The following is a 14,830-nucleotide window of genomic DNA, read 5'->3' as shown; positions in this document are numbered from 1 at the left end:
AAAAAGCGCGCCGCCGTGGTTCAGAATTTCGCCGCTGCTCCCGCGTTGTCATGGCAACGAAACCAAACCCCACCCCCTTACAATATGGCGGCCTTTTCTCTTCTCCTTTCGAACAACGTGGTTGCCCTTCTCAAGTTCTCATGTGTAATCGACTAATCAAACTCGTCACGCTCTTGATTGTGGAAATCAATGATTTGGCCCTTTTTACTTCCACTCGTGCATACGCTGATTATGGTATGACCACAAGCGGTTGTTCTTTCGACGAAGACGTCTCTCAAGTTCTAGATTTAAACTTCCAGTTTACTGGGAATCGTGGAAGGATTTGTGTGTACTCTTTGTGAACACCAGGACCAAGTATGCAATGGATTCAAGAAAATTGTTAGTGGGTCTGTAGACAAAACTTCTTTTGGAATTAATTGTTTAAAAGTTGCTATGCTATTGGGTAAAGTGTGTCATATTGGAAATACAGTGAAATGCAGAGACAATATTGTTGCTGTAGCGGCAGGAGGAGATCAAATGGGATTTGTGCCCTGGCCCACCCCTAGCCTTTAGGCCCACCATTAAAGGTGTTAATCTTAATCTTATTCCTACTCTCAATAACTACAGTTATTTTATTGCTTCCAGATGGTGGTGATTTGCTGCTAGATTCGGCAGCTCAAGATACACTTTTATTTGTGTCATTGTGTGGGGAGAATTCGCTCAGTAGTCAGCAAGGATGTAATGCCCGGCGGAGCCTATTGGCTTGTGTATTCACTGTAAGCTGGGTCCTACAAGGATCAGCCTCAGTCAGATGGTAGAAAATTAACCCTTCAATTCATTCAGGTATAATTTTTCGTCATTGACAAAGAAAGAGCACAAATTTATGAGTGAATTGGAAACTGTTTTTTGCAAGGCAATGGAAACTAAGTGAACAGCCTCCATTGGCAGTGGCCCATATTCAAAAGTTAGTGAAAAATAGCAAGTTTCAAACATTTTCAAGACTTTCTGTATACAAAGTTTTCCGCAGGTGTTATCGGAACAAATCTCTTGGAGGTACTCTTCTGTTGCATGAGCAAAACTATGACGATCCTTCCAGCGGTATTTAGAATGATCCAAGTCCGTGTGATTGGGTAAAATCGTTGGAAACATATTAGGCCTTTACGGTTGTAGAACAGGAATCAGCTTCATCTCAGTTCATGGATATCAGGACCCGCTTTATCACTTAATAATCAGTGACACGACGTTGAGGTGATTATTGATATTCAGGTCCTTATTTTGGGAGAACAATAGCTTTATATTTTTGCAACAGAATGTTTGTGCTGAAATAGTGTTGATTGAGGGAAGTAAAATTTTTTGTTCATAGGCTGCCGAAGTGAATCTGAAAATGTGAACTTCTCCTCTGCAACGGCCAGTTGTGATGTGGCCCTGCAGTATTTTATTTGACCAACGACAAGAAAGTGCGCGTTTTCAACACGACGGATCACCAGGGACCGAAATTGGCCGCCTTTTTCGAAGAAGTCGCATGTTTGACGAAATGAAATGTCAGAAGAAATGGCGCGGCCAGCCGTTCCTCTTTTGGGTCAGCTCGCACATGTCCATTAGCATTTGAAACTTTACTACTTTGAAGAAAACGACGTATTTTTTTTGTGTGTGTGTATAACAGTGTCGTCGTACCGCCTTAGGAATCCCAACTCAACCGTCGTCAAGGCTTCACACTGCGTGAATTTCGTCGACACTGTTCATGAGTCAACATGTATCGTGTAAGTATTTTGAATTAAAAATGTGTTTTCTATTACTGATTATTATTATTATTCTCTAAGTTTCTCTTAGATTAATGAAAAGCAATTCCAAATCTCACACGGCAACCATTACCAGCCCCCTTCAAAGAAAGGATTCACCGTCAACCTCCTGTCACTCAAATTTATCCTAGATATCCTGATTCAGGTATTTCTTATATTGGATATTTTTTTTTATTTATTATACTTCTTTATTTTATATATTTTCTTATATGGATTAAACTGATTAAAATGTTGTTATGTTTGATTGCAGGCACCTTTAAAATATGGAACTTCGCTTTAGGTCTTAAGCCACGTCAACCTATCACTTGGAGTTGGATCCTATAGTGCAGGTTGCATGGAATTCTCGTTTACCTTTGCTGTGAACATAAGTAACATCTGCACTAATTGAAGTCCATTTAGGTGACTATCTTATTAAGTTTATTCAAAAATTAAATGCGTTGAGTTGGAAGTTAAACCAGAAGTTTTCCGTTCCGTCCAATCTTCCGGGTGCCTAAGGAATATGTTGGATATCACTAGGTGGCTAAAATTATGTCTGCTAGATGGCGTGAGTGTCTTCGTTACTCAAGACGAAATTCTGCCATTTCTTAAAACACTGATTGGAAACCACATGTTGAAAACGTATCGTTGGATTGGATACTTAATACGGCGTACTTTTCTTTCTTGACATTTCTATTCGTAATAATGGTAATTGCTCTTAAGATTCTTGGGTTTGACTGTGTTAATTATTTGTGTGTGAATTTAGGTATTTATCTGGTAACAGCCTATAATTTCTACATGACAATTTCATCTGATCATGTGGCCTTAGTAGCTGAACATTTTGCCAAAATGTCGTCTCTTTTTCCTGTACCAGCTTCACGTTTGTCGGATACAATTCAGAACAATTCGGGTAATATAATGTTCAACTTTCTAACTGAGACTACAGATTAAGTTCTCTTCAATTTATTTCAGTTGTGGAAATTTAACCTTTGAAAAGCTTGCCTTAACTTAACTTTGCTTAACTTAACTTCAATCAAAATGTTTTTTCATTTGAGAAATTGTTGCTTGATAGCAATTGAGTTGTTTTTTTTTGTTTTTTTTAAATAGGATTAACACCCTGGTGGAGTTTGAGCTTCTTTGTTGCTGCCCAACTTTCACATGGATTTGATGCAGCCAGCTGAGGGCTTTAACTCTGGTAAATAACATAAAGTGACATTTATTCGCCTTTTAATTGACAGCATTTCCATTGATGCTGAAGATTATTTAATTCATTTCATTTTGGTTATTAGGTTTAGCGTCTATATTGGTGTAGTTGCTGTCCGATGTGGCACGTTGTTGCAGCCTATACTGGTGAAAGATCTTTCGACATCAAGCTCAATTGGCCGTTCCTTGGTGCTGAATTGCTGATGCTGTGTTGCCGAAGTTGCATCATATTTTGTTAAATTGTCATCGTGACTATTGCAGTTTACCGTTTATAAGTTCAGAAGCAACAAAAACAAATGTGGGATGTTTATGTCAACAAATAATAAACGTGTTTCCAGGATTGGGAAAGGAAAGTGGAGGATGTTGGAGGGGGGAGGGAGGATATTTTAAGTTTTTATAAAAACTCAGTTAATCTATAACCCTACAAACGTACCCCTACCAATTAATAATCTCCAAACCCCACAAACATATACCCTCCATTCCTTCAAACCCCACAAACATACACCTACTAAATCTTAAATTTATATCCTTAACCCTCTAAACCAATATTAAACCTTAACCATGTAATATTTGTAATAAATAAAAATAAATAAGTTTTCATTCAATCAATTTTTCATTTTATTTTTAAATTGTACAAAAAATTTAACAAGCAGACCGTCCGGTCTAAAACGTTTTTCTTCTGTACGAGCTAAACACAACCGCCACCACCGCTGCGGCAATGAAGCAAAAAGCGATGGTTTAATTTTGCGGGAATCTGCGTCAGTCAAGTTACAAGTTTTTCAAACTCATCAACTTCTGTCGAATTTTGCATCTAGTCTACTGGTGCAAATAGCGATCTTATGTGTTTGGTAGAAGATAGTTGTTTAAAAAACAAACAATTGAGTTTTTTTGGCTACTCAGAACACCCCATTGTTTGTTTTTTAAACAACCATTTTCTTAACTATCAAACACATGGAATCGCGCGATTTGCACTAATAGACTAGATGCAAAATTCTACGCGAGTTGGTGAATTAGAAAAATTTGTAACTTGACTGACGGAGATTTGCGCAAATAATAAACCATGGCTATTTGTTTCATTGGGTAGTGGGTTGCTTTGTTTAACTCGCACATGCTGTTATAGGACATGTCTACGGCCCCCAGAGATAAGTATCTGGACCGAGAAGAAGAGAGAAGTACGAGGCAAGTTTTTCCGGGGAGATGTAGTCATACTAGGCTTCCGGGTTAGACACATGACCCTCCAAAAGTTTTCATCGGATCATGCGCCTTCCAAGTCCCCGTTCGACCAGAGCCCTCCCCTCCTCCTTGTTTCACAGCGGGCGAGTGACCACCGGCGGGCGTTGGTTAGTGGTTATAGTTAGGGAAACGGGGCCACAGAAAAGAAGGGAGCCCAGATATGCACTTGTTGTAACTTTAACTTCTTTCACATAATTTGAATTTTGAACTTGGAAGTCTTGAAATTCAGCAATCTCACGGCAGTTTCACCAATCGATCAGAACCATGGAACAGCGACCAGGAATTGACCTAATAAGATCAGAATGGAAATTTGTATAAATATCACTCTAGGATTATAGGAAAAGCAAGTTATACCTCAAATCAATTAATCTTAGTCATAGTAGGCTTCCGGCTTAGACTCACTTGAGCTCTATCAAATGATGACCACCGAAACCTCCAGTGGCAGCATAATTTCTTTTTTCCACAAAATAGATGAGAGCAAAAAGTTGAATCTGACGAGGAATTTACAATGAAGTAAGTTAAAATATGTCTAATTTTACACGCAAAAAGTTGTTAACTACCTTTGGACTCAAGACTTCAGCTCACCAATATATGCCTTGATAGAAGCTTCTCATTCTTATTCACATTTGAGGAAAACGCTGATCTAAAAATATTAAAGGAAATAGAGACATTTATGTTATGAGTAATGATGGTGGTCTAGGGAATGCATTGTGGTACGGAGGTGCATATATAGCCCAACAAATACTATGAATATGATCAACACACTGCAGGATACTTACATATGGTAATACTGATCTAGGCTATATCCAGAAGATGGAATCAGCAAAGAGATGATGACAGTGACTGACGAGCTTACTTTCTCTATAAAAAGTAAAATATTTGATTATGAAACTGATGATAATAAATTAAGGGAACAAACAGTATGCGTCCTTGCAAAGGAGCTAACATGAATAAAGGAAAAGGTAAACAACAGATTGACTAAGAAACTATCATACCAACAACAATAGGTTGAGTCTAAATGGACTAAATTTGGGTTTTCATCTAGGCAACACGCAAACTGTCAATAACTTTTTGGCATTACCTGAATCAACAAAAAAAGTTAACTTATTTCATTTCAGTGAAGCATGCATAACACTTACCAGGTTTTTTTTGGCTACCACCAGAAATTGGAGAGGTGTCTACTGCGGGGGGAAGACTAGACTACCAGAGATTTTCCTATAAAATGATTGGCTTTTATTAACATAACACACAAATTTATGAACCAAATAAACTTTACATTTTTACCAATGAATAATGTAGGTCTTTCTTAAAGCAAAGCATCATGCACGTCTGAAACTGAGTTCTGTCTGCTATGCAAATCGAAAGCAATCAAGACCTTTAAACGATCACAAAACTTTAACCGGGTACTTTTTTTTGCTTAAACCTAGCTTGAAGGCCTTAGAAATTTACCCAGAACAAAGTTCACTTGTTAGTTTTATGCAAATTTTCCGGAAGTATACCGGAAGTAAGCGATAGCGCCTCAACCATTGAGCTGCCGACCAAATAAACCAAATATTCGTGATCTACGTGAAATTTGGGGTCGATTAGATGTAATTTAAACGAAATCCAGAATTTGGCCAAAATCGAAAATTTTCCTGAACTTAAGTTCAGGAAAATTCTCAAAACCGGAAGTACGAAAACGTACAAAACAAAACATGAACTTTACCACAAATTTGACGAGGATCATGAATATGTGATTATTTAGTGCGTTGAATGAATAGTTACTGAACTACTGACTGAAATGAGAAAACCGGAAGTAGAAAAAAAACACATTATTAAAAATCTAACAAGTGAGCTTTGTTTCTGAAACAGAAACTGACACCATCACCCAAAATTTCCTTGAACTAGCAGCGAGAAATTTTTTCAGAGATGTGCAAAGTGAACGTAATTAAACTGGGCGGAAAATGATCAAAGGCTCTTATTTTCAAACATCCAACAAATGAGCTTTGTAGTTGATTCAGTCACTGCCAGTTACCATTAAAAATCACACTGTCACACAGCAACCGCCGAATTGCCGATAATGTTTTATACAGATACGAGTAACCTGAGCCCCGTTCAAATCCGGGGAACTTTGGTCTAGCGTAAATTCGAACTCTTTTGCTATTCTCATTTCTGTAGATTAATCATTTGCCCGTTAAAGATTTTATCGTGGGAAATCTGCCCAGTCAGTACCTTACTTGAAGATTTCATCATCACTACGATGCTATAGACATCTGGTGGTGATGCTGGTTGTTGCGTCATGGTTGGGACATCAAATATTGCGTCATCACGGCGACGCTATAGACATCTGGTGGTGATTTGCATGTTTGGGCATGTCTGGGCATGAATAAGCTCCTCCCCCAAAATGTTCGTGACATTATCCGTGACATTATCCGTGACAGACACAGGCTCCTCCCCCAAAAGCTTGCTGTTTTATTATATATGGATGTAAAGTAAAAATAACTGAAACTGAAGCTTCTGACAATGATCAAAGGCCATAGCCATCTAGCGTTAGAAAAAAAAGGTTAAAACCAAAAACAATGAAATAATCCCTGCGTGAAATAAGCAGCTAACAATAAAAAAAAAGGCTTAAACAAATCTTCCTTTAATTGTTTTCTCCTCACTAAATCATTGCTATCTCAACGGCACCAAGAACTGCCACAAATATGTATTTTTCCACCCCACTATGGCCAGAACTCTAACTAATACACAAAATCTGTTTTGGTAATCCGCTTTTTCTTTTTACAGAATATTGATAACTTATGACATTACAATCCAAATCGATCGCCATCAAATGCAATAAATAAAATCGGCCGATAAAAATAAGAAATAAGGAACATGTGTACATAGTGTCAACGAGACTTCATAACCGTCAAGATATACCCATCTACACGCCATTGATAACCAAAGTCCTGATTGCCTCATCCCTTCGGATCTCGTTTACAATGAGCCTGCAAACAACACACACCGTTGAACGAGAAGATTATAAAACGACAAGTTGACCTCGTTGAATTCACGTCATCGGCGTGACGGCCGCTTTCGGTTCTAGTCTAACTGCAAACAAAACACACGCACCTACCTGATGATTGTGAATAAGCAAAGGCCGTGGTTTGAAATTGTTTGTTTCAACTGGGTTTATTGCTCTCCTATCAAACGGCTCACAATCACGCAGCTAAAGGATGTCAAAGGAGGAGGAGGAGAAAAGAAGGGAGAAAAACAATTGGATTAAATTGTTTGGCAATCGAACGATGAGAAGCTTTGACAATCTATTCGTCGTTATTGGAGCGTCAGTTAGTCACGCCCTCAACCCACCACCACCACCAAAGGTCCGCTGTACCTATAAAACCGTGTCAGGGGCGATGGACCGGTCTAGGAGACTTGTCAACTTCAAGTAACCTGGATCACTTGATGTAACCAAACAATTTTTTTGTCTTAAATTATTGAAATAACTGTTAGCAATAATGTTTACCTTATATTTTCTTTGACAGAAGAATAGCAATGATGAAGTTGTTGGCATTGACCATCTTGGTGGTGACGATCGGATCTCTTGTTGAGGCTAAGCCCAGCTTCCGCCAACGTAAGTCAAAATCAATGAATAGTTCAAATGTTAACATTAGAATTTAGAAAGAATTACTTGGAATTTGGAAATATTACAGTTGTTTTGGGTGGTGGCAAAGCTGACGATTCCTGCGTCGGTCGGTGCGGAATTGGCGGAACCGATTTGACCAAGCCCTGCCAGTGCAATCCGTCCTGCCAGACATACAACGACTGCTGCGCCGATTTCATTGCCGTTTGCAACACTTGCGACGGACGATGCACAGCCGGATACGACAACAAATGGCCGTGCCAGTGCACTCCTGAATGCTCCGACTTCAACAATTGCTGCCCGGACAAGCCCGATCTCTGCGGAGGGACTGGTAAAAAAAAATTTCAATTAATTTTGTAATGAATAAAATTCAAACTGTTGCTGAAATGTGACAGGTGGCGGAGCCGTAACTGACGCCGAGCTTAAGGCTCTTTCCCAACAGCTCCACATTGATGACGTCAACGCTGTCCAGGGGATCGTTTTGAACATGCAATCCACCACAACATCTGGAAGCACCACCGACAAAGCCCCCTTGCCGTTAGTCGATCCTATTACACTCTTAATTATTAAAGATCATGTTATAAAATTATGTACGATTAATGTAGGTTGTTTTCGAGTGTTCCGGCTGATGCCTTCTCCGGCCCGACCACCAGCGCCCTTTTGGCACTTTTCGACAACTACGACGAGAACTGCAAAGTAACTGAGGACATCACAGCTGAGGAACTGATTGAAAACGACGCCTTCCTCGATGCCATTCTGGCCACCAGCGTCTTCCAACAGGCCCACCAGTTCCTCGTCTCTAAAGGTTAGTCCATCAAATAGAATCTGAAACGTTGAATTGAATGAATAATTATTAATAACTGTTTCCATTTAGGTTTGGCTGATGCGGATATTGCCGTTTTCAAGGAGTACCTGCGTCTTATCTGGTTGGGCCAGTACAACCGCGGAGGCGGAATCGAAGGCTCTTCCGGCCTGGAACACGTCTTCCTGGGTGAGAAGAACGGCAACAGCATTTCCGGCTACCACGGCTGGATCAAGTTTTACCAGGACGAGTTGGCCGGAAGGATGAACTACCTGGGCTACATGGTCAAACTCGATCTCGGAGTGGTCAGTCTCAGTTTTCCAACTCAATTTTCTCGATTCCAAAATTTCATTTCACTGATTTGTTTGAAATTTGTAGAGCTCCGTCATTGAAATGCCAATGAACTGGGACGGTATTTACAAGTCCATCAGCTCCATCTCCGTGTCCGGCAGCCCCGAAATCGAATTGGCTTTGGCCACCGTCTGTTTCCTGGCAAGGCCCAACTCCAAGTGTCCACTTTCCGGCGCCGATGGAACACCTTACGCCTACCAGACTTACACTTTGTCGTACAACGGCAACACCTACGTCGGTAGCGCTTACCCCACCTATTAAATAGAAAAAAGTCAAACATAATCAAACGATGTGAATAAATAAGAAAATACGCATTACCCAATGAACCTGCCGATATTGAAAATTAAGCTGCCGTTATTGTGTGACAATTGAATAGCAGACGAGTCGCTGGTTGATCATTTTCAATATACTGTTTTTGTGTGCCATTGAACATTGAAGGAATTTAATTAAACTAAATTTCTTTTTGGGTCGTCATCAACGGTATCTGTGGGTAAGAATTTGAGCTCAAATTTGTTACTAAAAAAAGTTAATTGAAATGTCACATTATTCACTTAAGACTGATTCAGGATATAGACTTTGAATGTTTTAAATATAATAAAAAGTCCATTTCTTTAGCGGGCGGTGTGTGTGTGTGTGTAGTTTTTTCGTATCGAGTTACCATCACGAGCAAAGTGCGTGCGGCCGTATAGCAGACGGGCGAGTGGTACCACCGTAGAGAGAGGCTATCGAGACTTTGGACTTTGGAACTTTTATCGAGTTGGGGATATTTTTGAGGACAGCGAGAGAAACGACACAAACACATTTCTGCCCGGCTAGTTTTCCCTGGGCCCATTGGGTGTTGTAATTTAGACTCTCGTACTACACTCACGTCGAAAAAACCCAACCCCTGAGCTGCTGCTGCTGCCCTATAGCGCCGCCACATTTCACTGATAAAATGGAATCCAACGTGACACAAGGCACAAGGGCAAGTTGCACACACAAAAAAATTGGACCACAACTAAAGATATCAATCAGACTATTACTTATTTTTTTACTTTATCGTAAAAAAGCTAGGAAGCGCTAGGAAGAATGTATGGTTGAGTAGTTTCCATCTATTACACAGTCTCTTTAGTTCTGACTTCCACATTTCCAAACATGAAATCACAATTTCTACTCAAATTTAAAGAATTGAATTTAATCGCCTGACCTAACCTAACCCACAGCCCACACTATATTTCGCACCTTTGATTTCGCAACGTCTACAATCTAACAATCTAACCCGAGTCTTAGCCCATCATCTACATCCAAAACGACGAAACGAAAATAAGATAATCGAATTCAACAAAATTTCTTTTTGAACATTTTTCGAAAAATACAAATAAGTTGAAATTCAATAAAAATAACAACATTGGGCTTTTATAAATGACAAAATGCCTAACAAAAAGTGACTTTTCAATAGCTGCCGCGTCACTAACTTGTTCCGAAGGTATAAAGAGGGAAGACTATCTGTTCGCTGTTATTCTCTGATTCTTCAAGCCAAGAAAATGATTACCCAAATGTTTTACATTGTTCTCGCGCTTCTCTTTGCGATTCATCATCTTGGCCTCCCAAAGATATTTGTTGTTATTGGCTGCCTGGGCTGGGGAGAATTTTTGATGAAGATGATGGCCAGTCATTTTCCCAAACGCCAACTGAAACCCGAATCGGAGTCTAAATCGGTTGATGGCGAGGAAGTCGGCATTAAAGTCGAAAAACCAAATGAGATCCCGGCAGTGATAGAACAAGTTGAAACGCTCCAAAACAAACCGGAGAGTCTCAACTTTCAAACGCGGGAAGCTATTCTCGCCATCGAGAGTTTATCAGACGAAATTCCGGCCCACAATCAGGAACTGGATGAAACACCAGAAGAGCCAGTTTCTGAACCCAAATACATTCCGGATGAAGTACGTCCATCCAACCAACAACTTGAAACGGACGAGAAAAAGCCGGAACTGGTGAGTTTGACCGAGACCATTGTCGACACCGAAAATGTGACTGTGACTAACAAAGATCAGCAGGTGCTGGGTGAAACTGAACTAACTGAAATCACCGAAGAGACGATTATACCTGAGGAAAAACGTGAACAAGTTGAGGAACAGCCATCAAAGAATCAATTCAATAAGAGCACTGATAATCAATTACGTCATAAGCCTCAAGATCCACAGGTCCAGCCCCTTATTCCCGAAAAACCTGAACTTCTAAATGATCAGACAATGGATGAGAAACCGGAAGAACCCAGCCCAGAGATCGTTTCTAAACCCAAGGACACTCTGGCTGAAGTACCTGCGTCCAACGAACAATTTGAAACGGACGAGAAAAGGCCGGATCCGAAGAGTCTGACCGAGAATTGGCAGAAGACTATTGACGACACCGGAAATGTGACTATCGAAGATCCGGTGCTGGGTGAAACTAAACTACTTGAAATCGCCAAAGAGACGATTATACCTGAGGAAAGTGAACAAGTTAAGGAACAGCCATCAAAGTCTGAATCCAAGACCACTGATAATCAATTCCGTCTTAAGCCTGGAGACCCACACGCATTGCCCCCAAATCCCGAAAAATCTCAACTTGAACAGAATCGGGCAATGGATGAGAAACCGGAAGCAACAGAGCCGCTACCTGACTGCGAGGAAGACAACCAGAGGGCTCTAGAACCCAAAGAAACAATACCAGCAGAGTCCAACAAAGAATGTCCACCACCTGAAGCTGAGGAAGTCGACAAGGCCCGCAGACATGTCGAAATCATAATTCGGAGACCAGTCAACTTTCCGGAAGCCGACAAGTTTTACATTTCTATGCGGGTCGAGGAATGGCGCAACGAAATCTGCGACCAGGTCAAGAAAGCCAAATCCAACAAGTTCCTCGGCAGCGCTTACGAGGTAAATCAAAAGTTCATCATAGACACTCGTAATCCGGAAAAGTGTTTCCTGACCCTCAAAGTAAAAAAGACGTCGAAATTGGGTTTGAAAACGTCCACGGTCGGCCAAATTAAAATGACCGTGTCCGATTTGATGGACATCATCAGTCGGAAGCACTCGCACCTCATTTGGTTGCCAGTGAACGACGAGTCTGGCAATCCAGTAGGCGAAGCTTTGCTTGAAATGGACATCAAGATCGACGGTCTGCCGGACGACACTCCCAATCCGGCCGAGGTCAAAAGACAACGGAACATAAAGAAGGCGAAAAAAATCAATAGACGGAGAATCTGATATACCGAATGTACCAAAAAGTATTAGCCTGACGCGGAAGTTGGATGAGTGTCTTGACGAATGAATTTCCACCCGAAGAATCGTTAAACGCGTTGGCAGTAAAAGTCTTTTGAGCCATTGTTCGATTCAAACTCTATAAAATATCGGTAGATTCAAATCGACAAGAAACAATTACACTAAAAACAAACACCACTTGACCACTGGACTGGCCCCGAAATCCGGGGTCCAATACATTTTTCCAAACAGTTATGATTAAGATGCTTACTTATTTTTACTTTTCTGCGAGTCACGATTTTCCAATAATTTTCAAACTGACTTTTAATAATTTTTTTTATCGAACCATCTATGAACCATTTTTTGAAATAATGTTTGGCAACTGTTCAGCAAATGTCTCGTAATCTCGAGTCTTGGCCCATCATCTACATTCAAATCGAATTAATAAAAATAAGATAATCGAATTCAATGAAATTTCTTTTTGAACATTATTTGAAATATTAAAATAAATTAGAATTCAATAAAAATAACAAAATTTGGCTATTCTAAATTATGAAATTCCTAACAAAAAGTGACTTTCCAATAGCTGCCACGTCAACAATCGGTTCCGAAGGTATAAAGGGGGGAGACTATCTGTTCGCTGTTATTCTCTGATTCTTCAAGCCTAGAAAATGAATACCCAAATGTTTTACATTGTTCTCGCGCTTCTCTTTGCGATTCATCATCTTGGCCTCCCAAAGATATTTGTTGTTATTGGCTGCCTGGGCTGGGGAGAATTTTTGATCGAGATGATGGCTAGTCATTTTCCCAAACGCCAACTGAAACCTGAACCGAAGTCTAAATCGGTTGATGGCGAGAAAGTCGGCACTAAAGTCGAAAAACCCAATGAGATCCCGGCAGCGATAGAACAAGTTGAAACGCTTCAAAACAACCCGGAGAGTCTCAACAATCAAACGGGGGACAATATTCTCACCATCGAGAGTTTATCCGACGAAATTCCGGCCGACAATCAGGAACTGGAAGCACCAGAAGAGCCAGTTTCTGAACCCAAAGACGTTCCGGTCGGAGTACGTCCAACGCCCAAGCCATCCAACCAACAACTTGGAATGGACGAGAAACAGCCAAAGAGTCTGTCGGAGATTTTGGCCAAGATCTTTGACGATATCGAAAATGTGACGAACAAAGATCAGCAGGTGCTGGGTGAAAATAAATTACTTGAAATCACCGAAGAGACGATTATACCTGAGGAAAAAAGTGAACAAGTTGAGGAACAGCCATCAAAGGATCAATCCAAGACCACTGATAATCAATTCCGTCATCAGCCTGAAGATCAACACGCTTTGCCCCCAAATCCCGAAAAATATGATTGCGAGCCGGGAAACCAGCAGAGACCTAAGTATATCAAAATCAGAGTACTAAGAGGAGAAAACCTTCCAGAAGCCAAGGACAGCTATTACGTTTCAATGCGGGGCGAAGAATGGCACGACAAAATCCACGTCCAGTCTAAAAAAATGAAAACCAAAATCATCCGCGGTAGCCAGCCGCAGTGGAAGGAAAACTTTACCATCAAGACTCAAAATCCGGAAAAGTGGATGATTGCGAGCCCGAAGGGCGAAGCTAATAATCGCATACGCAGAAAAAAAAAAGCCATGTCACTTTGTCTGTATGTATGTATGTATGTATGTATGTATGTAACGCTCCATAGCTCGGGCTTTTTACGACACATTTCAGACTTTTTGGTCTTAAAAATTACACAAAAAATATGCGGTGCGACCAGAACAAAAATAATTTCATTTACTTAATTAGTTCTCCTGTAATTAATGAAAAACTGTTAAAATAATTGCTTAACGACTAAAGACATCTGGCGGTGGCGACTACAACTTTTTCACCTTAGGTTTAAATTTCACTTTCCACTACATATGTAAGTGTCATTTATTTAACGTGTTAAGTTTAAAATTCATCCTTCTCGTCGGATAATTTTTATTGAAATATATTCGTAATGGATGGTTAAACATGAGTAAAATAATTTTACGAATATATTCCGCCCAATCAAATCACCACCAGATGTCCGTAGTATCGCCGTGATGACGCAATCTTTGATGTCCCATCCATGACGCAACAACCAGATTTGCATTTATGTTTTGCAGTTATTTGACTAAAAGATGGTTATTTTTAAATTCAATTATTGAACTTTATGTGTAAAAATTGGAAAATAAGAGTTAAGCAAACTAAACGTTAATAACTTGCAAGGATATTGAACTTTGACAGAAAAATACCGTTTTAAGACCAAAAAGTCTGTGAAGAAAAGTGTGAACTGTGAATAAGTCCGAGTTAACAATAGGCCCTGAATTTTTCATTTAAGACAGTTTTCAACTGGCTTACGATTATCCCTTCGCGGCGAGCTGATAAGCTTGCTTTTCTATCTTAACTATTAAACTCAAAAAGTTGTCGAAATGGGGTTTGAAGACGTCAATCACGGTCGGCTCCGGCGTAATTTACGTGTCCGAATTGTTTGCATATCAAGTCAATAGGGTGAAACTGTATAACCGAAATTTCTATCCGGTGGGCAAATCTTGTGTTGATCTGGAGATAAAGATCGAATACCCGTTGCCGCAAGTCATTCTCAACCCAAAGATAATTTCTGAACCCAAGGAGACTCCGG

The 14,830-nt window shown here is 40.1% G+C and overlaps 1 protein-coding gene and 3 long non-coding RNA genes across 15 annotated transcripts; 2 read left to right on the top strand and 2 right to left on the bottom strand.

Annotated features, from left to right (window-relative positions):
- The first annotated feature begins 84 nt into the window (after window positions 1-84).
- On the top strand, window positions 85-3,413 carry LOC124328606. Of its 11 annotated transcripts, XR_006916351.1 has the most exons (13): window positions 87-386; window positions 470-822; window positions 893-943; window positions 1,007-1,227; window positions 1,343-1,558; window positions 1,643-1,739; window positions 1,800-1,923; window positions 2,029-2,107; window positions 2,169-2,177; window positions 2,274-2,462; window positions 2,521-2,664; window positions 2,862-2,949; window positions 3,044-3,413. It is a non-coding gene; the product is annotated as an uncharacterized LOC124328606 (long non-coding RNA). The 11 variants fall into 11 exon arrangements; XR_006916350.1 differs by having other exon boundaries at window positions 86-386; window positions 2,169-2,462; XR_006916345.1 differs by having other exon boundaries at window positions 87-378; window positions 470-566; window positions 625-822; window positions 2,029-2,462.
- Window positions 3,414-4,236: 823 nt separating this feature from the next.
- LOC124328647 lies at window positions 4,237-5,536 on the bottom strand. Its single transcript, XR_006916416.1, has 7 exons — window positions 5,475-5,536; window positions 5,330-5,405; window positions 5,186-5,271; window positions 4,970-5,051; window positions 4,751-4,833; window positions 4,545-4,681; window positions 4,237-4,478 (listed from the first exon to the last, which is right to left on the bottom strand). It is a non-coding gene; the product is annotated as an uncharacterized LOC124328647 (long non-coding RNA).
- Window positions 5,537-6,680: 1,144 nt separating this feature from the next.
- Window positions 6,681-7,774, bottom strand: LOC124328636. Its single transcript, XR_006916401.1, has 3 exons — window positions 7,678-7,774; window positions 7,288-7,612; window positions 6,681-6,713 (listed from the first exon to the last, which is right to left on the bottom strand). It is a non-coding gene; the product is annotated as an uncharacterized LOC124328636 (long non-coding RNA).
- LOC124328537 (uridylate-specific endoribonuclease-like) lies at window positions 7,579-9,377 on the top strand. 2 transcript variants are annotated; one of them, XM_046787362.1, is made up of 7 exons: window positions 7,579-7,618; window positions 7,697-7,785; window positions 7,865-8,125; window positions 8,190-8,331; window positions 8,400-8,599; window positions 8,669-8,901; window positions 8,975-9,377. In XM_046787362.1, the coding sequence occupies exons 2-7, from the start codon at window positions 7,707-7,709 to the stop codon at window positions 9,206-9,208; spliced, it is 1,149 nt and encodes a 382-aa protein (XP_046643318.1). In that variant the 5' UTR covers window positions 7,579-7,618; window positions 7,697-7,706; the 3' UTR covers window positions 9,209-9,377. The 2 variants fall into 2 exon arrangements, with proteins under 2 accessions (XP_046643318.1, XP_046643319.1); XM_046787363.1 differs by having other exon boundaries at window positions 7,597-7,618; window positions 7,700-7,785.
- The last annotated feature ends 5,453 nt before the right edge of the window (window positions 9,378-14,830 follow it).

The sequence above is a fragment of the Daphnia pulicaria genome, chromosome 3 (assembly GCF_021234035.1).
Source record: "Daphnia pulicaria isolate SC F1-1A chromosome 3, SC_F0-13Bv2, whole genome shotgun sequence".
NCBI lineage: Eukaryota > Metazoa > Arthropoda > Branchiopoda > Diplostraca > Daphniidae > Daphnia > Daphnia pulicaria.
Note: the sequence above shows the minus strand (reverse complement) of the source record. Positions and strands in the feature narration are given on the sequence as shown.

Coding starts and splice junctions, on each gene's coding strand:
- LOC124328537 (XM_046787362.1), top strand. CDS start 7,707: ATGATGAAGTTGTTGGCATTGACCATCTTGGTGGTGACGATCGGATCT. Junction 8,600..8,668: donor CCAGTTCCTCGTCTCTAAAG/GTTAGTCCATCA, acceptor GTTTCCATTTAG/GTTTGGCTGATGCGGATATT. Junction 8,902..8,974: donor TCAAACTCGATCTCGGAGTG/GTCAGTCTCAGT, acceptor TGAAATTTGTAG/AGCTCCGTCATTGAAATGCC.